At 37.2% G+C, this 26,260-nt stretch overlaps 1 protein-coding gene across 1 annotated transcript in view; it reads left to right on the forward strand.

Annotated features, from left to right (window-relative positions):
- RIT2 (Ras like without CAAX 2) overlaps positions 1 to 26,260 on the forward strand; it is a gene marked incomplete at both ends in the record, with an annotated part of 376,588 nt that overhangs the window by 111,654 nt on the left and 238,674 nt on the right. Inside the window, one exon of the mRNA XM_080821830.1 lies at positions 18,828 to 18,901. Coding sequence (XP_080677956.1) covers positions 18,828 to 18,901 — 74 coding nt within the window. The remainder of the gene's footprint in view (positions 1 to 18,827; positions 18,902 to 26,260) is intronic.

The following is a 26,260-nucleotide window of genomic DNA, read 5'->3' on the forward strand; positions in this document are numbered from 1 at the left end:
TCTGCTTCTCCCTCTGACCCTCTCCCCTCTCATATTCTCTCTCTCATTCTCTCTCTCAAATAAATAAATAAAATCTTTTAAAAAATTATAAAATGGGCATATTGCTATGTATACAGTGTGATGTCCAAGTTAAGTTGCACATCCGAAATAATTGAGCAGTGTGCTAGACACAGAAGGTAAACTGAATTTATTGACCACTTATGTGCCTGTTGCAATGATAGAAAATGCATATACAAAGATGAATAAGCCATGTTCTGTGCTTTCAAATAGCTAATATTAAGAAAGCTATTTAGAACAGAATGTTTACAGTGCTTTAATAGAGCTATTTGCAAGGTCTTACAGAAGTATGGGATGGGGTGTAAAGTCTCTCATTGGGCAAGTACCGGAAGGCTTCAAAGGGAAATGTGATGGTTAATTTTGTGTCAACTTGACTGGGCCATCAGGTGCCCAGGCATTTGGTTAAATGTTCTGGGTGTGTCTGCAAGGATGTTTCTGCCTGAGATTAACATCTGAAGTCATAGACTGAGTAGAGCAGACTGCCCTTCCCAGCATGTGTGGGCCTCCTCCAATCAGTTAAATATTTGAATAGAACACAAAGACTGAGTAAAAGGGAATTTTGCCTGCCTAACTGAGCTAGAGAAGCGGTCTTTTGAGGTCCTTAAGCTGTAACTTACACTGTAGGCTGTCCTCTTTCTCAAGCCTTTGAACTTGGACTGCAATTCATACTATCAGTCTCCAGCTTACCAGCTGCAGATCTTGGGACTTCTCCATCTCTATATTTGAATGGCTCAATTCTTTAATTGTGTTAAGATGCAACTTAAAGATGTAAATAGGATGTCACTTAAAGATACTACATGCTGTGGCACCTGGGTGGTTCAGTCAGTTAAGCATCCAGGTTTTGGTTTTGGCTCACATCGTGATCTCAGGGTCCTGAGACGGAGTCCCATACATCAGGCTCCATGCTTTGTGGGGAGTCTGCTTCAGGTTCTCTCTCCCTCTGCCTGCTCAAGCTCTCACTGTCTCGGTGTAAAACAAATAAAATCTTTAAAAAATATATGTATTACATACTGTGTTTCTCTGGAGAAAGCTGATGAATAAAGGAAATTATAAAATATCAAAGGATAGTAGGAGTTTACAACATATTTAGGGACATACTTCACTTCTATTTTAATTTACTTAATTTTAAATTTTACTGTAGTGAATATACAGTCCTCTGTATTTTAAATTCATACCAGTTCTTCTATAATGAAAAAGACCACCAGTGACTGACAGAATAGTCCATATTTGTATCTTGAGTATGTAAGGATACCTGCTTTTGTGACAGTTGTGCTTTTCTCTAGATTTGCCGTGGCCAATGCAGTAGCCATGAGCCAATGGGGCTGTAGTGTACTTGCCATGTGACTGGCCCAAACCGAGTTCTACTGTATCTTCCTGTATAAAATACAGAGTGGTTTTCATAAACTTACTATAAGGAAAAGATGTAAGATCTCTCATTTTTCTGTATTGCTTACACAGTTAAATATATTTGCTAAATTTAGTTAAATATAACACATTAAAATTTGTTTTCTCTATTTGTTTTCCTGCATCTGCCAGAAGATTTAAATTGCATAGGTGGCTCATACTCTATTTCTGTTGGACGTTACTGCTATTCATCCTGGACCCATTGCATGGGTATGACATGGTTATTTACTAGATACAGAATCTTGGCTCCAGACCTAACTGAACTGGAATGTGCCCTTCAACTAGATCCCCAGGAGACTCGTCTATATAGGAGAGTTGTGAAGTACTGCTATAGCCCATTGTCCTAAAAATAATCCTCTTAATCCTCCAGCTGTAGTAGAAGTTTCCTTTCTACTGCTCTGATTCCCGGAGAGGCTGACAGAGTAAAGATGATGCAACTTTGCGAGAGGCAAGATGAGAATTCTGAATATGTTTCTGAAGGTAGGGTCTGGTTGTTAAAACACCACGCTTAGCAAGCTGGGGCACAGAGCAACTTCATCTTGTCATCAGTCTGGCGAAGGAGGGAGAATAAACTGTTTCCTCTTCTGTACCCATTTGTCTTCAGCAGGCTGTTGCCCCGTCTGGGGTTCTTGCTGGCCGTCCAGTGCCTGCATGCCTACTGCAAGTCCTTTGTTCATCTGACATTCCCAGTCTCTCTGTCCACAGCTGTTCGCGGTTTTCCCTTCCCCTCCTGCCCCTTTATCATCCCTCCTGATCATCCCCCCCAGGGCCCTGTTTTCTGCTTTCTTTCATGACAGCTAATTTTGTGCAAAAGTAATCTCCGAGTAAGGTGTTTGTGCTTGATAATAGCTTAATATTTTACCTCTCCTGTAGTTTTATTGCATTTTAATAGAGAGTTCCTGGAAATAAAATGGCTTATCTTAACTAGAAAGAATGAAGCAGAAGGGGTAGAATTTGGGGCATCATGCCAGGCCAGTGAAACAGTTCAAACAGAAAGGTCCTTTGGCACCATTCTGGTTTCCATCTCTGTAATCCATGTTTGTTGGCATTGTCAGAATTCATTTAATATGAAGGTTAAATATCTTAGAAGTTGTCATTTCAATGCATGAGATAGAATTGATACAGATTAAAGGGAAAAGAATTGTTAGAAAAAATTTAAGTCATCATTTAATTTTGTGCAAGTATTGTGTTACTAGGCCCCCCTCTTCGTGGGTGTCAAGCCAAAAGACACCACCAAGCCAAAGAATAGAAAAAGGAAGCTTTACTTGTAACCAGTAAAGGAGAACATCAGGGGTATTTCCCAAAGCAGGGTCTCCTTGAACAACAAAGCTGGGACAATTTTAAGCTAAGTGTGTACATATTCATGAAGGGGCTTGCTGAAGAAGAAGTTCAGCATAGAATTGGGGGAAAAGCCTTCTTAAGGTGATAATACAGGTCAAGGTCATGATGGCCAGCAAGGGTCAACATCATCAGTTCTGTCTTGAGTTGGTCTGGTATTTGAGAGCTCTAAGGGTGTTAAGTTCTCCAAAGGTAACTGAAGTATATGTGCCAGGTCAGTCTGCTTTACAACCAGCATTGGGAGTTTGACCACTGATTTATTGTTCCTGTTATGACTAGATTATCTCCTGGCCTGGTAGTGGCTGTTTGTCCTTACATTCTTTTGTTCCCTTAAAATCATTATCTACTGGGGTCTGTTCTTTTGCATATCTCAGGAAGCTCTGCAAGAAATGTTCTTTGGGCAACTAGTACTGGTCATGCAGAAATCACAAGATGGCTAGGGGTCTAAAATGACTTTTATGTCAAGAAAGTTATATCTTTATCCAGGGACCCCTAACTCTCTACTTACATTAAACAAAATCAACAATCAGAGAACTGGACACGGTCATTTTTTCCTTTTTTGCACTTGAGCCCAAAATATTCCTTTTTCAAAACCTTTATTAAAAAATAAAGCATAATACAAATATAGAAAAACAATGATTTATCACAAAGTAAATATCCAAATGATATCCACCTTGGTTAAGAAAGGACTTTCCAAAAATATAGTTCAGTTTGGATGTTTATTTTTCCATTTTATATAAATGGAAACATGTCTAGCTTTTTCAGAATGATTTCTAAGATTCAATCACGTTGTCTGCTGTAGTTGTCTAAATTTTGTATGAAAATAATCCACTGTATGAGTGAACTAGAATTCATTTGTCTATTATACCACTGCTGAGGTCTGAGTTATTTGTAGTTTAGAGATAGTATGAATAAAGCGGATTTGAATATTTTCATTCATGCCTTTTGTGCACACGTGCATATATTCCTGATGAATGCAATTGCTTATAACAGACTGCCCAAATCTGGGGGGAAAAAATAAAAACAAAAACTATATTTTTCCCTCTCACATTAGTGGAATGGCTTGTCTTCTGACTGATAGATATCTTCTGAAACCAGTGGGTATCTCAGGGCATATTCTTATGTTGATAAAAGAACCAAAAACATGAGCCCCACTGCTCATGAATATGTCATGTCTCTACTCACATCACATCCATTGGCAACCCATTGGCCAAAGGAAGTCACACTTCCAAGCCTAAACTCCAAGAATGGGTAAGTACATTCCATCCATTCTGAGGCCATGGTAAGGGTATACAAATGTAATATCTGTACAGAGAACTGAGACCAACAAGTCCATGCAACACATGTTACAGGTCTAAGGAGGTTTAGTAGACAGTCCCAGGTAATCTGTTTATGCACCCCCTGTAGTAGATGATCATTCTCCATGGCTCCCCCAGTGTACTACTTATGGTATCATCAGCTTTTTAAATCTGCTATTGTTGTGCGAACACTTGAATCCTATAGTTTTCACCTGTTTTTTTTACTGATGATTAATAAGGATGTATGCTTTAAATTTATCAGCCATCCGAAAAGTGCTCACTTTTACATTTACTAGAATTGGAACAGTTTTATTTATTTATTTATTTTCCATTCTGGGATTTTTATTAGTGAGAAAGGATACACTTTTGTCCCACAAACCTAGGAGAAAGGGCCCATATGAGGACACAGAACCAAAAGAAGAAAGAAAAATTAGATACGGGAAACTTTCAATCAATCCTCCTTATCTAAAGGGAGTTATTTCCAAAAGTTTTTACATTATATGAGTTAATACATTCACATTTTCACTTAACCATTTTGAAGTGGGTGTTTGGTACTTTTTGACCTAACTGGTATACCCTCTATGATCTAATCTCTGCCTACTGAAAACTTAACCTGGTTCTGTTGACACTCTGTTCCCATGATTTTTCAGAGTCCCCGGCCTTTTACTTCTTCAGATACAAAACATTCTTTCTCAAACCAGGATGTCAAACGTGCTCTCACTCTGTCTGGAAAATCATGTGGCTGATTCTGTCTTATGCTTTTTCTCAGGTTAAATGTCCTGAGACATTTATTGGAGAATTCTCCTCTTTTCATAGTGTCTAGGTAATTGTTCCACTATTATATATTTTTGTCCCTAATAATTTCCTCCATCATATTCTTCACAATATATAATTATACATTTGGTGTCATTTTACTTATTTGTCCCCTTTTCTACATTAAAGGAAAGGAACTATAACTGCTTTTTATCAGCTGTATCCAGTCAGTGCCTGACACATAATATATGCTCAAGAAGCAATTTTTGAAAAAAAGGAGATGAATTTGCAGGACTTGGACTTGAAAATAGATAATAAATTAACTTTAAAGTAGATAATAAATTAACTTTGATTAGTAAGTTTCCTAGGCCAAGCTGTATTTTGTTCTGCTAGTGCCAAATGGCTATGCAGATTTTTAGATGGAGATGGTCATTATAAGCCACATGGTAAGGAATCTTTTTTTTTTTTTTTTCTATTAACATATAATGTATTACTTGCTTCAGGGGTACAGATCTGTGACTCATCAGTCCTACACAATTCACAACATTCACCATAGCACATACCCTCCCCAATGTCCATCACCCAGTTACCCTATCCCTCCCCCTCCTCACCCACCCAGCAACCCTCAATTTCTCCCCCCCAAAATTAAGAGTCTCTTATGGTTTGTCTCCCTTCCTGGTCCCATCTTGTTTCATTTTTTCCCTCCCTACCCCCCACGACACCCCACTCTGCCTCTCAACTTCCTCATATCAGAGAGATCACATAATTGTCTTTCTTTGATTGACTTAATTCACTTAGCATAATACCCTCTAGTTAGAATTGGAACAGTTTTAAAATTTGAAGTTGAATTTAAGAATTTTGAATTGGAAAGTTTGAGAACATTTGTAAAGCATCCCGTATTTTTTTTTTTTTTAAAGATTTTATTTATTTATTTGACAGATAGAGAGATCACAAGTAGGCAGAGAGGCAGGCAGAGAGAGAAGGGGAAGCAGGCTCCCCGCTGAGCAGAGAGCCCGATGCGGGGCTCGATCCCAGGACCCTGAGATCATGACCTGAGCCGAAGGCAGCGGCTTAATCCACTGAGCCACCCAGGCGCCCCAGCATCCCGTGTTTTTTTATCCTCTTATCTCCTCAACCCCTGGTGTCACCATCAATGCCTCCTAACCCCCAAGGAAGGGAAGGAAGAGGAAGAGACTTCATACTTTTGATACTCTGCCCTTTATCTAGGATACTTTTTTGTTTTTTTTTTCCTTACTCTTATCAGTGAGGTAACTTCAAGTTAGCCCAAGGGTCAGCTCTCCTATGAAGTCTTTGCCTATTCACCAACCTCCAACTCCAAATGGACTCAGTTATACCTCCACTGTGTCCTCCTTTAAGGACAAGGGCCATGTGTTACTGATCTTTGTATTCCTAGTAGTAATATTCATAAATGAATAAGTGAAAATTTCTCTGCAATAGCATGCTTTTACAAGTTGTGTGATGATGGGCAAATGACATAACCTCTATGAACTTTAACTTTTTCTCTGTAATTGGAGGTGAGAATAGTTCTTCATATGGTTATTACAAGATTTAAATGACATAATGAAAATATAAAGCACAATTTCAGTGCTTGATGATGTAATAAATATGATTACTTAAAAACCCCAGTGTCTTGCCCACTTCTCTTTGGAGATTGCCTCTTTGAGGGATTTGTAGAAATTCTTCATACATTCTGGGTATGAGTCTTTTGTTGATACATGCACTTTATTCCATACCATGGCTTATATTTTTCTTCTCTTAATAGTGCCTTCGATAAACCAATCTGTTGTTTTAATGTACTCACAATTTTAATAAATGTATTCTAATTTGTCAGCCTTTCAATTTATAGTTAGTATTTATATTAGTTTTTAAGAAGTCTTGCCAGGGGTGCCTGGGTGACTCAATCGGTTGAGTGTCTGACGATGGCTCAGATCATGATCCCAGGCTGCTGGGATAGAGCCCCACATGGGGCTATCTGCTTAACAGGGAGCTTTGTCTCCCTCTCCCCCAGCCTCTTCTCACTGCTCCTGCTCTCTCCCCCTCCCTCCCTACTTCCTCTTTCTCAAATATATAAAATCTTAAAAAAAAAAAAAAATCTTGCCATTCAAATGATGAAGGTATTATCCTATAGTATCTCTGAGAGGTGTGGTATTGCATATTTACATACAAACCAACTGCAATTGATTTCTATGTATATTGTGAGATAGCAGTCAGCCTCCATTACTCAATATATATACCTGTTTGATGATGCTATTTATTGAAAATACTTTCTTTTTCCCACTGCTTTGAAATGCCAATTCTGTCCTGTAAAAACAAAAAGTGTTCGTTAGTATGTGGGCTCTTATTCTGTCAGTTATTTTTCTGTATGCTAATATCACCTTGTTTTAATTGCTGTAGATTAACAGTAAGTCTTGATATATGGTAGAGCTTATGTTCTTTTTTGAGATTGTCTCAACTATTTTTGGCCATTTGCATTTCCACATTAATTTAGAATTAGTTGGTGAATCTATCCACGTGCCCCCACCATCCAACTCTGATGTGTGTTTATAGATCAATTAGGGGAAAATTGACTTCATTAAAATATTTAATCTACCAATTCATAAACATGCATATACTTCTAGTTATTTTTCATCTTTAATTTTTCTCATAATATTTTACAACTTCCTAAGAAGACTTGCAAAACTTTTGCAAGATTTATTCTTTAAGATTTGATATTTTTGATGTTATGTTAATACCATAATTTCACTTATTCTGTTGCATGTTGATTTTTTCCTCTATTGACTTTGTTCCCAGAAAACTGATTACTAATAAGTTACTAAGTTGATTTATTCAATCTATGAATTTATCTATAGAATCTTTGAAAAGTTCTATATGCCCAAAAGCCCAAAAGATATTTTCTATGTATGGTGACATTTTCCTTTTTTTTTTTTTTTTGTAATTTTTTTAATTTATTTGGCAGAGAGATCACAAGTAGGCAGAGAGGCAGGCAGAGAGAGAGGGGGAAGCAGGATGCCCTGCTGAGCAGAGAGCCTGATGTGGGGCTTGATCCCAGGACCCTGAGATCATGACCTGAGCCGAAGGTAGAGGCTTAACCAACTGAGCCACCCAGGCGCCCCAACATTTTTCCTTTCTAAATTTGTTTACACTGGTCACATTTTTGTGTGGGACTATGTGGGACTATGTGGGACTACCAACATAAAGTGGGACTATGTGGGACTATGTGGGACTATGTGGGACTACCAACATAAAGTGGGACTATGTGGGACTATGTGGGACTACCAACATAAAGTATTTATAATGAAAATTCTCATCTTGTATTCACCCTGAGTGAATGGTTTTAGTATTTATCTATTAATCATAATGTTTGCTTTAAGTTTTGTTTAGCTACTCAGTACTGGAGATAAAGCAAGCTACTTCTATGCCTATCTTACTAAAATGTTTTTGAGAGTTTGGAATTTTTTATACATAAGCAGATATTGATATATCTATTTTATTTTGAGATAATTACAAATTTATATGGCACTGTAAGATAGACATTCAATGTCCCCTTACCCAGTTCCCCTCAATGGTAGTACTTCTTAAACTTAGTACAAAATCACAATCAGGATACAGATAGTCAAGATACAGAACAATTTCATGACCACAAGGATCCTTTATGTAGATTTTGAAAACAACACCCACTTCCTCCATAATGTCTGGCAACCACTAATCTGTCATCCATATCTATAACTGTGTCATTTCATGAATATTATATAAACAGAATCATAGAATATGTAACCTTTTGGAATGGGCTGGTTTTAATTAACACAATTCTGTGGAGATTCATCAAGGCTGTTGCATGTATCAACATTCCATTCTTTTTTAAATTGTTGAATAGTATTCCATGATATGGGTATACCACAGATTGTATAATTATTCATACACTGAAGGATATTTGACCTGTTCCCATTTTTAGCTATTAGGAATAAAGCTACTACAAACAACTTGGGCAAAAAAAATTAGTGTGTCTTTATGAGAACCTAAGTCTTCATTTCTCTGTAATAAATGTCCAAGAATGCAATTGCTGCTTTACATATTCCAAGTGGAATATAAATAGATGTGGAATATATGTAAAAGATTTTATTTATTTTTGAGAGTATGCACACGTGTGCAAACACACATGATGGGGGAGGAACAGAAGGAGAGAATAGTTGGTGAGCAGGAATCCCAAGGCGGGGCTCGATCTCATGACGCATGAGATCATGACTGAGCTAAAACCAAGAGTCAAACACTTAACCAACTGAGCCACCCAGGTGCCCCAACATGTGGAATATATTTTTTAAAATATACACTGCAAAAGATTTTTTTTTTTTTTTTAGATTTTATTTATTTGAAAGAGAGAGATAGTAAGAGAGCATGAGCATGGAGGAGAGGGAGAAACAGCCCCCTCTCCCCCTCACCACTGAGCAGGGAGCCTGATATAGGGCTTGATCCCACGACCCTGAGATCATGACCTGAGCTGAAGGCAAATGCTTAACTGACTGAGCCACCCAGGCAACCCTCCAAAAATTTATTAGTAATCTCAAGTTTCCACATCCTTACCAGCCTTAAGTGTTGTCACTTTTTTATAAGCCATTCTGATAGGTATGTAGTAATAGCTCATTGTGACTTTAGTTAAGATTTTATTTGAGAAACCAAGAGCATGAGCAAGGCGTGGAGGGTAGGTGGGGGATGGGCGGTGGGTAGGGAGAGGGAAAGGAGACTCCCTGCTGAGCAGAGAGCCCAAAGCCAGGCTCTATCCGACTCTGGGATCATGAACATATTTTATGTGCTTATTTACCATGTATGTATCCTATTTCATGGAATGTCTCTTCATGTCTTTTATTCACTCTCTAAATAGATTGTTCTTGAGATGCAAGAGTTCTTTGTACGTGCGAAATAGTAGTCCTTCATCAGATGTTTGGTTTGCAAATATTTTCTCCCATTCTAGTAATTTTTTTTAATCTTAATAGGGTTTTTTTATAGTGCAAAAGCTGTCTTAACATTTTTAAGTCCAATTTATAAACTTTTCCTTTTACAGACCTCTTATGTGAAGTCTAAAATTTTGTATAGCACTGAATCATGAAGATTTTTCCTAGGTTCTTCTAAAAGTTTGATAGTTTTATGTTGAGACTTATGACCTATTTTTAGATTAATTGGTGTGTAAAGTGTGCTACTTAGCTGGAGGTTTGCTTGTTTTTGCCCTTGGATATCTAATTTTTCCTATACCATTTGTTAAAAAGGCTCTTCCCTTCACTAAATTACTTTTGCAATTTTGTCAAAATGTAGTTACATTTTTGAGGGCTTATTTCTAAATTCTCCTTTCTATTTTATTGAGCTATGTGTCAATACTGTGTAGTCTTGATTACTATAGCTACATAGTAAGTTGTGAATTCAGGAAAACTGATTCCTGCTACTTTTCAAAATATTTTAGCTTCTCTAGTTCCTTTTTCTTTTCATAAAAGACTTAAAAATGGTGCCCATATCCACACATACACATAAGTTTTTCAAGATTTTGATAGAAATTGTGTTAAATTTTTACACAACTTGTGGAGAATCCACATATTTACTCGTTGAGTCTTCTAAGCACGAAAATGGTATGCCTCTGTATTTAGATTGTCTAAATTTTCTTTCATCAGTGTTACATGGCTTTTAGCATATAAGGTCTGCACATGCTTTGTTCTATTTACAGCTAAGTATTTAATTTGTCGAACAGTTCTAAATTGGTTCACTGTTAGATCGGTTATAGTCTAAATGTGTTCTGCCTTTCTAGGCTCTGCTTCATTTCTCTGGGCTTTCTTGTTTGGTCTGTACCCATTGGTGTTTCCAGGCTTCCAGCTTTTTCAGGTTCAAGTCTGTGAAGCAAAAAGAAAACCCAGAGAACATACCACTGGGTTATTCCTTAGATCCTGAAGTTTTTAGCCAGGCTGCCCTTTCCTCTTCAACTTTCAGAGTTGTCTTAAGCTTGTTCTAGAAATAATTTTCATAATTTTATGTTGTATGTAGCAGGAAGCATAGGGAAAAGTATATCTATTTCACCTTCCCAGAAACCAGGGTCTTGGTATAAACCAAACCTCTGCCACCAGATATTCTCATATTGTATCTGTGGGCTCCAAATTTCATGGAACGATTGTGGCACTCCCACGATTGTTCTAACCATAAAAGCTAGTTATTTCTGTGAAGAGATAGTCTGTATATAAATGCATTCTATTTTAAAGTCTGGGAGACAACCATTACACAGATCGTGGCCTTAGGATCATGTAGCCATCCATCATGTTGGTGGGAAATAGGGGCAAGAAAGGTAGAAATGAGATGTCATTTCTTGCTAAAGGAGCTGGGGAGAGGAGAACATCTACTCTTTTCTTTCCCTCACTCCTAAAGGAGAAGTGAGGTAGATACAAAGCACTTGAAATGCTCAGTGTCCATGTAGCTGAATCCTTTTACCTCTCATTTCTATTTAACAGTGGACAGCCAAAGAATCCGGTTTCCCATGAACCTCTCTATCTGGCTGAAAGGAAAGATTTAGAAGGCTCTAACATTGAAAGGATGTGGACATCCTGAAATATTTTCTGTAGATGACAGTTTTGGGAAAGAACATGGATCTTTCTGCTGTCTCAGCAATCTCTTGCTGGGCTACAGGTCTATTCACTAAAGAGGACTATTACCTCTCTTCAAAGACTTCTCTGTGGGCTGATCCTTGCTATGAGAAGCTGTTGTTTGGAATGGCCTCTCTCAGTAGTGGCCCTCTGCAGGTACAAATCTCTAGGTGTCCTCTGATTCCAAAGGAAACACTCCAGCTTGCACCACCTCTAATGATGTAGAAAATCTACATGAGGACTCTATAGAATGCATGTGGTTATCTCCCTTGGAGTTAAACTTCCCAGAGCAGTGACATTGGACATTTCCCTGGGAGCAGCGGGAAAATGCTGATTGGTATGACCTACCCCACTAGGATCTGCTTCTATGTCTGTAGGAAAGATTTCAATTGCTGTGTAATTCTAATATCCTCACAGAGCCCTTACCCCTTACAGATGTCCTTGGCTCAGTCCTCAATTCTATAGCATGAGGAAAAAAAAATCTAAATTCTGCCTTATAATTCCCATGAATTTCCAGGACTTAGTTTCTAATGACACCTCCATCTTCAGCTTTTATTGCCATGGTAGGAAAATGTGTTCTCATTCATTTTGAGGCCTTTCTGAAGCCAAATTCAGCCAGTTTCCAGAACCTTTTTCAAATCCAGCAGGCATATACACCTTTAATAGATTCCACTGAATGTTTACTTTCAAGAGGAGGGGTTGTGTTACAGTCCATGCAATTCCCTGCCTGTCTTGGCCTCTTACCAGGCCTCCCCCTTGCAAACCCTGTTTTCTATCTGCTTCTTTTGAGGACTGACCTTAGCTCAACTTCAGCTGGTTGTCTTCTGTCTTTCTAAATAAGAACATTTCAAACACTTCTGTTAACACTCATTACAATACAGTGCAATTGCCTGTTTATGTATTCTCCCAAGGTTTCAAACTGTATGGATAGAAATCAATTGTCTTTGTCAACATGGTAGATCCTGGGCCTATCAGCATGTCTAACACAGATTATATACTTAAGCACATATTGATACATTACATTTGCATCAATACCGATACAGCCCTGATTTCCCTTTCTGTTCAAGAGAGAGTTTGCAGTGCACTTTGTTCCAAGATATTTCTGCTTTTTACACGTATAAACACCCAATTAGGATGATTTAAGAAATTCTTTGAGAAAGTTATAAATGATCTGAATCTGATCCTTTATATTATTTAAAGAATTGGGTTGATGATTAATATTTTAGAGATATATACTACCTCAGAGTCATAGGAACATATCTTTAATGTGCTATTTAAATGTATTATAATACATTTAAAGTTTTCAAGTAAACCATAGTATCTTAAGATATATTTTTTAAAAAGTCCTCAAGTGAAAATTCAACAATAACCTAATGTTTCTTTCTGAGTTACATATTGTGGCTTTAAATTATCCCAGTTTCATATTTACAACAACATATTTTAAAGGTATCTAAATATATCCTGTAAAGGAATTTTTTATATAGATTATTCAGAACATCATAAGGCTTTTTAATTATAAGCATTTATTTTTTGGGAAGATTATTATAAATCTGTCCTAACAAATCCTCTGATTTACTTGTTGGGAGGAGAAACATTCCTGCATGGGTAAATGCAAATGGCCGAAGTAGAAGTGGTTTAGCTTTAATATGATTTTATGGTTAACTTGAAGCAATATTTTTTTTAAAGTTATTACATAACATGCCTTGAGTTTGAATTATCCATCCTTCCTTCCTTCCACCATTTTATAGTCCACTTTAGTTGATCTTTCTAGAACTCCTGTGCAATGACTAGCATGGACTATTACTCCATCTTACAAGTAAGATTAAGTGGTTGGCCACTTGTAACACCAACCTTTAGTGATGGATGTGAGACTTTAATACAGGTCTTTGGTGATTTCCTCCTGTAAAATTCTGGAGAAGGAAAGTGAAGAAGACCTAAAAGAAGCCACGATGTCAAACACCAGTGTTTTCAAACGAATTTTTAAAGTAGCATTTTAAGGTGGAATTTTAAAGATGCCTCTAAGAATCTAGCTCCATTGTGCTTTCCAGTGCAGACAACATAGCAGGCAGTTGCTACTATTTTTTCCCCGATAAGGCTTTGTATACATTGGCCTCTTGCTTTGGAAGATAAATGAGCTCACTTCAGGGTTGCATCTATAGGCGGATGATTGAAATTCAGGGAGGTGTTTATATGTATTCAAAAGAGTATTTTTGACACTGCATTTCTACATGGGAGGTCTCAAAGGGAGTGGATGGATGGAAACAGGAGGGAAGATTGTTTATTGGAAGGAAATGAAAGGGATTAGTTTCTATGGAGGCCGGGGAGGTGACCTAGATTCACAACACTGGAATGTGTACTGTGATAGACACTTCTTAAAAGAGAGAAAGAAATCTTGATAGAAGGCCTGGCTTAATTTCCAGCCAATTCACATCAAGTCTCTTTGAAGGGGTTTTCTAATCCCAGGAGAAGCTTTTATTTGATATACGTTTCATGTGCTGGGTTTATCTAGGGCCCAGATAATCACAAAGAGCAGTTCTCCTCTGGATTACTCAGCATGCTCCTGGCCTCAGCAGGCTCCTTTTGGGGCCTTTGAGTTAAATAAACAAACATGAAATCTGAAAGACTCACATGTGATTCTCATGTCATAGCATCCTTTTCACAGTAACTATTCTTATTTCCCTATGAAATGGAAAAACAACCCTATACATTAAAAAAAAAATCCACCAGATATCTCTTGTGTCAGAGGAAGATCAGTAAAAGTACAAAGAGCAGTGAAATGGAAAATAGACTGTGTGGTTGCGTGTATACTGAACGGTGTTACAGGATGGCGGGTAGTTGCTCACACCAGATTGACCATCCTGCTAGTTAGACTTCTCACAATTTTATTTCTATAGCACAGTCATAAGGAATGAATTTCCTAGAAAGGGGTAGGCTATTTGCCCTATAAATTTATGGATCTTTTTTTAGATTTAATTTTTTTTCAGTGTTCCAAAATTCATTGTTTATGCACCACACTCAGTGCTCCATGCAATACGTGCCCTCCATAATACCCACAACCAGGCTCACCCAACCCACTATCCCCTCCCCTCCAAAACCCTCAGTTTGTCTCTGAGTCCACAGTCTCTCATGGTTTGTCACCCCCTCTGATTTCCTTCCACTCACTTCTCTTCTCCATCTCCCAATGTCTTCTGTGTTATTCCTTATGCTCCACAAGTTAAATGAAATTGACTCTCTCTGCCTGACTTATTTCACTCAGCATAATCTCTTCCAGTCCCATCCATGTTGATACAGAAGTTGGGTATTCTTCCTTTCTGATGGAGGCATAATACTCCATTGTATGTATGTGTGTGTGTGTGTGTGTGTGTATATATATATATATATATAGAGAGAGAGACCATATCTTCTTTATCCATTCGTTTGTTGAAGGGCATCTTGGTTCTTTCCACAGTTTGGCGACTGTGGCCATTGCTGCTATGAACACTGGGGTACAGATGGCCCTTCTTTTCACTACATCTGTATCTTTGGGGTAAATACCAATAGTGCATTGCAGGGTCTTAGGGTAGCTCTATTTTTAATTTCTTAAGGAATTTCCACACTGTTTTCCAAAGTGGCTGCACGAACATGCATTCCCACCAACAGTGTTAGAGGTTTCCCCTTTCTCTACATCCTCTCCAACACTTGTTGTTTACTTGTTAATTTTGTTAACTTTGGCCATTCTTGTTAATTTTGGCCGTTCTAACTGGTGTAAGGTAGTATCTCAATGTGGTTTTGATTTGAATCTCCCTGATGGCTAATGATGAGGAACATTTTTTCATGTGTCTGTTAGCCATTTGTATGTCTTCTTTGGAGAAGTGTCTGTTCCTGTCTTCTGCCCATTTTTTGACGTGATTATCTGTTTTGTGTGTGTTGAGTTTGAGGAGTTCTTTATAGATCTTGGATACCAACCCTTTGTCTGTAGTGTCATTTGCAAATATCTTCTCCTATTCCCTGGGTTGCCTCTTTGTTTTGTTGACTGTTTCCTTTGCTGTGCAGAAACTTTTGATCTTGATGAAGTCCCAAAAGTTCATTTTCGCTTTTGTTTCCTTTGCCTTTGAAAGCCTATCTTGAAAGAAGTTGTTTTGGCCGATGTCGAAGAGGTTACTGCCTATGTTCTCCTCTAGGATTTTGATAGATTCCTGCCTCACATTGAGGTCTTTTATCCATTTTGAGTTTATCTTTGTGTATGGTGTAATAGAATGGCCAAGTTTCATTCTTCTACACATAGCTGTCCAATTTTCCCAGCATGATTTATTGAAGAGACTATCTTTTTTCCACTGCATATTTTCCTGCTTTGTCAGAGATTATTTGACCATAGAGTTGAGGGTTCTTCTTAGCATCTCATTGCATGTTTGTGTGTCTTCCACTGTGATTGTTTAAGTTCTTGGGAGTAGAGACCATGATGGCGTGTGTGCTGTATGGGTCTATCTTCATATCTCCAGCAGCTAGTGAAAATCTAATTTGAGAGAGGTGCTCAATACTATGTATTTAAAAAGCGCCTCCTTTGTTGACCATTACTAGTTTGTAAACCAAAAGTTTCTGAAAATAACTCATTTGTGATTCACAATCAACACTATGGATAAGTATTGAAATGGTGCCAAAACTCAACGCTGTTCTAAAAGCTTTTAGTAGTAGTTCAGTTTGCTCTTTACTTACAATATAAATGGCAGATAAGAGAGAAGCTATAGCCAGATTCTAGGAGTTTGAATTTCAGGCCCAGGAGGTCTAACCATGTTTCCAATTACAATTGGAAAAAATGAGGAAAGACTTGGATATAATGAAATAAGACTCTCAGATCTCTCCCCAGAGCTTCACACAAAGGTACTCACTGTTTCCACTTCCATGATAGACATGGCAAAGTCTTTTCTAAGCTGCATTTGTGGTGGTCCTCCTTTCCTCCCTCTCTAAGTAAACATCCTAGCTATCTGCCCACCTTCAAGTGCCAGAAATTGGAGAGCTACTCTTGCATCATCGTCCTTCCTTGTTCTCTCTATGTTATTAAGTGCTACAGGTTCAACTTCCTAAATACCTTGCAAATCTGTCAGCTCTTTTTCCACCCTAGTGCCATTGTTATAATATAGACCACCATCTTTTCTCACCTAGATTACTGATATAAATGTAATCTTTCTAGTTTCCCATGTTAAAATCTATTCGCCACATTTCAGCCCCGCTGAGAATTCCAAAATGCATTATCTGATAATGATGTTATGATAGAGTCCAAATTTCTTAAAAACAAAAAACATACATACAGCATTGTAAAGCATATTCTATACACAATGCACTGTGCTGTATACATTTCACACATTGTCTTCTTGAATCCTCTGAAGACTCCGTAAGTTACATACAAATATTATCATAATTTTCAAATGAGTAATATGCATTTTAGAGAGATCAAATGATTTTCTCCTCCTAAAATCAGATAGCTGGTATTTGTAGAGCCAGGATTTAACCCCCAGCAGTCGGAGAGGGGGGGAACTAAACCCAAAGCAAATAGAAGGAAGGAAATACTAAAGATTAGAAGAGAGGCAAATAGGGAATAGAGGGAAAAGAGAAAAATGAAACTATGTTACTTCAAAAAGTTGAACAAAATTGACAAACCTTTAGCTAGACTGACTAAGAAAGAAATAGCAAATAAGATATTGGGGGCATCAGTACCAACCTTACAAAAATGAAGGATAATAAGAGAATTGTATGCAGAAGAATGAATTTATATCCTTACCAAACAACATATTAAAAAATATGCAAGTGGGGCACTTGGATGGCTCAGTCAGTTAAGCGTTTGCCTTCAGCTCAGGTCATAATCCCAGGGTCCTGGGATGAAGTCCCACATTGGTCTCCTTGCTCAATGAGGAGCCCATTTCTCCCTTTGCCTGCCACTCCCCCTGCTTGTGTTCTCTTGGTATGGTTGCTCTCTATCTCTCTCTCTCTCTCTCTGAAAAATAAATGAAATATTTAAAATAAATAAATAAAATAAACAACAGATGACTCATTGAACACTACATCTGAAACTAATGGTGGCTATTTGGCTAATTTAACTTAAAACAATTTTAAAAAGAGAAAGCTGCTAAATAAACTGAAAATGGATCAATGACTTAAAGGCAAAGGCTAAAATTATAAAACGCTTAGAAGAAAACATAGCATTAAATATTCATGACCTTGAATTTAGAATACATCCTTAGGACACTAAAAACCTGAACAACAAAAAAAACTATACTCCATAAAAATTAACTTTCATGCATCAAATGCCATTATTAAAGTTAAAAAGCCTACAGGACAGGAAAAAATATTTACAAATCCTACCTGATAAATTTAGAATCCAGAATATATAAATTTGTACAGGTTAAGAAGTACACAAACATATTTAAAACTGTATAGTTTTTGGTATACAATTCTTTACCTTCTTGGTTAAGTTTATTCCTAAGTATTTTATTCCTTTTGATGCTATTATAGGTGAAAACAATTTCTTTTATTTTAAATTGTTTATCATCGGGCGCCTGGGTGGCTCAGTGGGTTAAGCCTCTGCCTTCGGCTCAGGTCATGGTCTTAGGGTCCTGGGATTGAGCCCCACATCAGGCTCTCTGCTCAGCAGGGAGCCTGCTTCCTTCTCTCTCTCTCTGCCTGCCTCTCTGCCTACTTGTGATCTCTCTCTCTGTCAAATAAATAAAATAAAATCTTAAAAAAAATTTATCATCAGTGTGTGGAAAGACTCCCAACTTCAGTGTGTTTGATTTTTGTATCCTGTAACTGCTGAATATTTTAGAAGTTCTAACAACAACCCCACTGTACTTCTACCCCATACAATCATTAGAGCTTTCTATTTATAAGATCATGTTAGTTATCTCTTCTCTTCCAATTTGGATTATTTTTATTTATTTTTCTTTCCTTGTTGTTCTGGATAGGACTTTAGTACTGCGTTAAATAAAAGTTAAAACAGGACTACTTGTCCCTGATCTTAGAGTAAAAGCTTTCAGTCTTTCATTGATTATGATTTTGAAATGCAAATTTGAAGTGCAAGATGAAAAAAAGAACTGATGAATTTGTTTCAAGATTTGTTCTGTAGGTAATATGACCAATGTACCTCAAATCATAATATTCTCCTGGCGAAGGAGAAATAAACCTGACTTCACTTTAAGCAGAAACACTCTCCATTCTTTCCCTGGGTTATAACCTTATTACTTGGCGTACTCGACTAGAATATCTCATTCTCTTACTTAACCTATTTAGAAATTCTTGGTTATGAAATCTAAAAACGAATTATGCCTCTTCAGTTGAATATATCTGAATGTAAACTCTGTCTTATGTTTTTCAGAAGACGCTTATAAGACCCAGGTTAGGATTGATGATGAGCCAGCTTATCTGGACATTTTGGACACTGCTGGTCAGGTAGGTAATTTTCTTAGATCTCTCCAGTTTCTGAGGCCAATTTAGGCCTTAATCTCAAATACATTAACCACAAAGAAGAGTTTAACAATTCAAACAGGACAAGAGGAAATTTGCAATAGTGATGAGAAATTAAATAAGAAAAGAATTGACAGGAAAATGTAACTTACTGCCAACTAGAATATTCTAACATTCCTTTAATTTTTTAAATATAAATACTTAAGTGTAGATATAATATTGTCATCTAAGATTATAAAATTAACAGAATAGTTTATTCTTCCTCAGATGTGTTCAAAACTTGTCTTGGACCCTAATCTGGTGATAGCTTTTATTTAAAAACTTTAGCGACATAAAAAAGGAAGGTCTACTTAACATATATACTCATGGAACCAAGGGTAGAGATAGTTAGGTGGAATGGGTGACATAACCAAGATGTAGTATTTTTTTTTCTTTTCTTTTATTTGACAGAGAGAGAGATAGAATCACAAGTAGGCAGAGCAGAATCACAGCAGAGATAGAATCACAGCAGGCAGAGAGGGAGAAGCAGGCTCCCCGCTGAGCAGAGAGCCCAATGCGGGGCTCGAGCCCAAGACCCCGAGATCATGACCTGAGCCGAAGGCAGAGGCTTAACCCACTGAGCCACCCAGGTGCCCCCAAGATGTAGTATTATTTAGTACATTAACTTACAAATGTGTAGATAAGAACAAGGAGAAGGAAAGCATTGTTGGTGTATATAAAAATATAGGACTAAAATATTATGTGGCATTTATAAGTAAAATGGACAAAAGGAGTCAGAGTAAAAACCTTTAAAAGCCTTGGTATATTTGGGAAGAGGATGGAGATTTTATTTCATTTCATACTTTAAATATAATCATGTTGAAATATAAATATATCAAGTGCCAGGCATAAAACTCCTCTTTATTGTAAACCTAAAACTGTTCTTAAAAAAAAAAATTCTTAGAAATATAACTTAAAAACTAGCAGAGGGGAAAGGGGAAATATAAAAATAATTTTGAAGTTGAAAAGAAAAAAGAAATCGGAGACATAATAAATATAAGCCTATCAGGAATCAAAATAAATGGAAATGGATACGGTATTTCTCCCAAAATAGTCACGTAAATCATTGGCATTATATTGAATAAAAGAACAAAACTAACCTGTACTTCTTTGGTTTAGAAGAGACCTAAAAGTACAGAAAGTTGACAAATCGGAGAATGATTAGAAAAAAAAATAGTAAAAAGGTAACCAAACCTAAAGTGGGTATATCTGTATTAAAATCAGGCAAAGTAGATTTTATTGCAAAAAGCATTATTAAGGTGTAAAAATGTCAGTTTGCAATAGAAAAAAAATCAAAGATAAATATTGGTCTATAAAATTCAAGAAAAATATATAAATCTAAAGAGCATAAATCCAAAAGCCTGTATAATGGGAAACTCTAATGCACCTCTGTCAGGTTTGAGAACACATTTAACTTAAACAGAATGCTGCAGTCAGTATGTGAGCAGGTGTTCTTTTCACATAAGTTCTTATCCTTTTTATTGATTTTTTTTAATCTAATCACAAAAAAATGTGGTCTATAGGAGATTGATTATTTGCTATATATAATTTTACTTTGTGGCTTGGGATGTAAAAAATTTTTTTTAGAAAATGTTTAAGCTAATGGTTACTTCTCCAGGAAGGGGAGAAATACAAAGTCTACTTCAACTACATACGTGATGATTCATGTTTCATAAAGTTCTGATTCAATAAAGGAGAATGTTAACAGTCTAAAACCTAGGTCATAGATGCACAGATCTTCATTACATTGTTTTCCATTTGTACTTAAAGAGTGTATATATTGAAATGTTTATGATGTCATCTATTTGATGTACCTATTTTTTTAAAAACTGCATTAACTGGCATATATATAAGCCACTGGAAATACATGGTTTCTTTCTATTTATGAAGTATTAAGATTATTTGAAATCTATATATTGAGAAATTCATTTGTTTCAAGGGACATTTGGGTAATGGGCTTATGGAGGTGGAGGAGGGCTGAAGCCACTGGGGCTATTTAGAATGGAGAAATTATTTCAGTTACTTGAAAGAGCTATGTTATCCAAGGGAAAATATACTTCTTTTCAGGGGAACTTTTTTTTTTTTTAATTTTTTATTTCTTTTCAGCGTAACAGTATTCATTGTTTTTTCACCACACCCAGTGCTCCATGCAATCCGTGCCCTCCCTAATACCCACCACCTGGTTCCCCCAACCTCCCACCCCCCGCCCCTTCAAAACCCTCAGGTGGTTTTTCAGAGTCCATAGTCTCTCATGGTTCACCTCCCCTTCCAATTTCCCTCAACTCCCTTCTCTTCTCCATCTACCCTTGTCCTCCATATTATTTGTTATGCTCCACAAATAAGTGAAACCATATGATACTTGACTCTCTCTGCTTGACTTATTTCACTCAGCATAATCTCGCTGAGTGAAATAAATCAAGCAGAGATTATGCTGAGTGAAATAAGTCAGGGGAACTTTTAAACCTAATTGGAAGAAGATTGAGTAGGTTAAATTTCACTCAATGTAAGAAGATTACAACAACTGAAATACTAAAACCAAAAAGTCATCTAGAATTATGTTTTGGTAGAAAGTGAAAACCTTTGTATTTCTATCATGAAGTCTACAAGTATGTATGAGCACTTACCTGACCACATTGGGTATTAATGTAATCATGGATAGCTGGATGTTTCTCCTTCCCGTTGGTATAGGCTTGGCCATGTCACTGCTCAGGTCAATAAAATGTAGGCAGATGATTCAGCCTGCTAATTCTGAGTCAGTCTTTCAAGAGGCACTGCTATGCTCAAAGATGAGGCAGGTAACCCTTGGTCCCAGGAGGAGGGATACACATGGAACAGACCTAAACCCAAATCAAAAACTAGAACAAAGTCCTGCGAGCTCATTGCCTGAAGTACATCTGCTCTAACCACCATACAGACTGGTGAAGTAGAAAAACCATGAATACTAGTAGCTTCAGGCTCCTAAATTTGAGTAGCTTTGTCATGCAGCATTATCATGACAATAGCTGACCAATGTAGTATATTAAGGGAGCATTCATTAGTTCAGTGTGCCTAAAGATGGACAATATTACCTATTTTTAGATAAAGTGGTAAGTGATGAGAGAGAAACCCACATAAACTGAAGTGCTTTCTAACTCTGAGATCCTATGCTCTGGAAACAATGAAAAACTTGTAAATAAACAGTTTGAAAAACTATTGCATGTGTATACCCTTATTTTTCTGAGCTAGCTTCAGTTGCAGCCAAACATAGTCAGGAATGCATAAGGCTCAAAAGATGGTGACTTGTTGGTTTCCAAACAATCTCTCACATACAAGAGATAATCTATACAGTTGAGTTATTAAGACTTATGTCACAGTAGGGGACAGTAGAGAACACCACTGAAACACATTGAGTAATAACATTTTGTTTTCTTCTGTAACTATTCCTGTTCAACATTTGTTGAAACGTATTATCCTTACAACTAATCCAGGAAGTAGAAAAGATATTTTTGCCACCTAGAATTTGAGTAAAATGGAATGCGAAGAAATTACCCCTTGGAGGCAATACTGGAAGTAGGGTCAATTACTGAAGTGTTTGTGCTATGCACAAAACCTTGCAGTGCTACAATAATCCCATGGAAGAATTGTTGGCTATCACCAACTGCCATGTTGGAAAAGACTTTTACCTTAACCATTCTTCCAGTGTTGAAATTTTCTTTTCAATGCTCAATGTTCCTGCCAAATGCTCATTAAGACTGTGTTTGACCACTTCAATTGATTAGGTACTCTGATTCTAGAAACGGACAAATAGAGCTTTTAGGGAATTTAAATTATTCTTAAGCATGTTCTTACAATGAGATTAAATTTTCCTCTTTATAGTTTCTAACTATTGGTCACAGATTCCTTGAAAATAACTCTACTACTCATTTCATAAATAGAAAATTTAAGTTTTATAGAGGTTAAATGATTGAACTAAAACAACAACAAGTTATTGAGCCAGCTATTACTGTAGTCTATCTATACTCTTATTCAAGCTCTTTCTTACTTTGTTTCTAATCCCTTAGTATATATGAAATACTATCCTACATAAAGAAAATGCAGTTAGTTGAGTGTCTAACTTGATTTCAGCTCAGGGGGAGTCTGCTTAAGAGTCTCACTCTCCCTCAGCTCCTCCCCCACTTGTGTGCTCTTTCTCCCCCACCCCCTTCAAAGAAGTAAATCTTTAAAAGCAGAATGGAATAAAATTGGGCCTCTGTTCTTAAAATTCTTGAGATTTGGGGCAGTAGGAGAATACTAAATGTGCAGCAAATTGTGATAAGCAGTATAGCAGAGATATAGAAATTTTGGTAATGGGTTATCTCAGATGCCTGAATTATTTTTTGTTCTGACCTAAATACAAAAAAGTCAATCAAAAACAGAAGAAGAGCTTAACAATATTTTCACGTGGATTTAAGTGAAACGAAATAAGTTCAGCTTTAATTATAAATGTATTGAATCATCCTTACTACAAATATTAAAACTAATCGTCCTCCAAACACTTCAAACTTTATTTTTTTGGTGTGCTAATATATCCAGTCACTGCAACTTCCTAGACCTATGCATTCCCCCAATACCTGGCTACCTCCTATATTAATATATTCTGAAGTAATAGGGAATGTCATTGTAACCTTGTATTTGGTTTAGCCCCTAACCAACTCTGTAGTCAGCCAACCTAGCATTAAGGAAGTCTAGAGATTTCTGCTGTCCTTCTAATATCCCCTCTTGTGTCCTCTTCCTCACTGCTGCTGACTCATAGGCAAGCCTGACAAACAAATGTTATTTTATAGAGAAGGAGGAAGTTGGAAGGGGGTGTTTTGAATGAAAGTCCTTTGTTAAAAGCCAACAGTTCAGGGTAATGATAGTTTCTCATTGGCTGAGTTGCAAGGGTAGTCCATTTCTTATAGATTCAATGTATATATTTTCTTGTTGAGATCTTTGTTAATTCTATCCTGCTGATACTCAGTCCTTCCTATAACTGATACTGAGTGGTATGGGTCACCCTCTAGCCTCCTAACTCTACTTAAGTGAGGTTTTTCTAATAATTTTCACATCCCCCCCACCACCACCACTTTTTTTTTTTTTTAAAGATTTTATTTATTTATTTGACAGACAGAGATCACAAGTAGACAGAGAGGCAGGCAGAGAGAGAGGAGGAAGCAGCCTCCCTGCTCAGCAGAGAGCCCAATGCGGGGCTCGATCCCAGAACCCTGGGACCATGACCCGAGCCGAAGGCAGAGGCTTTAACCCACTGAGCCACCCAGGCGCCCCACCACCACCACTTTTGATCAAGATCTTTCTCTGGAACCATCACTGATCAAAATGCAGGTTTTCTACCACATTAGTGGCATTATCCCTCAGTGCCAGAAAGGACCTTTTTGGTTGTCATGTTCTACATAATAAGGTAAATGCAAATGCAGTTGGAAACCACTTATGGCCATGTTTAGATGACAAGGGAGGTGAGGAGGGAAGATATTCAGGTACTTCCCATCCATAGTCCATATTTATTAAGATCATAAACATTGAAGATCACCTTATTGAGTACATCATTTTTACAAAAGTTTGACAGGTAACAAAATAGAAAACTTAAAGTAATTATACAGAACAGAAGTAATAAAACAATTCCAAATTGTCTGAAGGTTCTAACCTGGGACCCTAGATCAGAAAGTAACCAACTGAAAATATTTATTGGCACTTATTCCAATTTAGGGGAGAAAAGTTCTTATGGAGGAAAGCCTAGAGTCACGTTTGCCTCCTGGAAGTTCCAAATTAAAGCAGGCACTGGAAGCAAAATAGTAAATACTGCAAGAGTTCACTGAAAGAATTAACCAAGTGCATTTGGGAAGATGGAGTGCAGGTACAAACATGAAGCGGTACCTGATGAACTAATTTCAAAAATAGCAAACATTCAAGGATATATTAAATGAGTATCTCAAAAAATGTTGGAAACAAATGTTAGCCAATAATACAGCCTAGAAATTTGCAAATTTGGATAACAATCCAGTCAGATAATAGTTCAGATGAAAGACTTTGTGAATTCTGGCCCTTCTAACCCTTCTAACCCTTCAGAAAAAGCAAGTGGAAAATTGTCATAGGGTCATGATGTGGATTCTGAAAGGCTATAATTGAGGGGAAGGGGAGAAGATTCCCCCTTTCTCAAGGATTTGGGAAATGTGAAGAAGGGCAGTTTCTTTCCACAAAACAAATAGAAGCAAGCTGTGAGGAAAAGGCAGACAGACCTGGTTTGGACATGTTGGGGAAGCTTTCTCATCAGATGCTGTCTGCTGCTTCAATTCTGGGAAATTTTTACTTTCACCAGATGGTGTATAGGTCCGGTCAGAGTTTGGTGCTTTCTTTAGATGGGTCGCAAGAATCTAAGAGTCTATTCCTTGGAGTTTGGTAACACAAGGATCAGTTAGCAATACATGATAAGGGCCCTTCTTGTGAGGTTCAAAAGAATCTTTCATGGAGGTGTCTTTCCAATAGACAAGATCTCCAGGTTGCAAGGTGTGATGTTTAAAGTCTTAAAGTCTACACTGAGAAAAGATTTCTTGGGTAAAGGGTGGTGGGTTATTCTTCACAGAATCAATTAGACCTTTACAATGTTTAAGTATATTTGTATTAACTGTGTGTCAAAAGAATCGGGGGTCAGGTACACTGGATTTCTTGTGATTATCTCAAAGGGTGAGAGTCTGAGTTTCAGAGTGAATCTGAGATTTAGAAGGATCATTGGCAATGCTTTTGGCCAGGGTATTTAGGGAGGTCTACAGATTTTACAAGCTGAGTCTTGGTAGTGCCATTAGTGCATTTGACTCTGAAGATTGAGGACAATATGTACAATGAAAGTGTTATCAAACCAGCCAAACAACATAGCATTGTCAAGGCACATGACCAGTAAAATGGGTTGCCTGATCACTGTAGAGTTTAAGAGGGATTCCTCAAGTAGGGTTCATCTTTTTTAAAAGAATTTTAGCCACCAAAGAAGCAGTGGCCTGTCTACAAGGGAAAATTACAGTCCAGTTGGAAGGTGGGAAACAGAAGCCATTACTAAAGCATATTTATAACAATGAGATAGGGGAAACTGTATGAAACCCATTTGTGTGAACAGGATTTCCTTGATTGTAATTTAAACAGATGGGACAAGTGATGTAGGGATTTTTTGTTTCCTTATTAATATTTTCCCACCAATATTGGTTCAAGAATGTTATTGCCAGGGGCGCCTGGGTGGCTCAGTGGGTTAAAGCCTCTGCCTTCAGCTCAGATCATGATCCCAGGGTCCTGGGATCAAGTCCC

This window comes from Martes martes (assembly GCF_963455335.1).
Source record: "Martes martes genome assembly, chromosome: 13".
NCBI lineage: Eukaryota > Metazoa > Chordata > Mammalia > Carnivora > Mustelidae > Martes > Martes martes.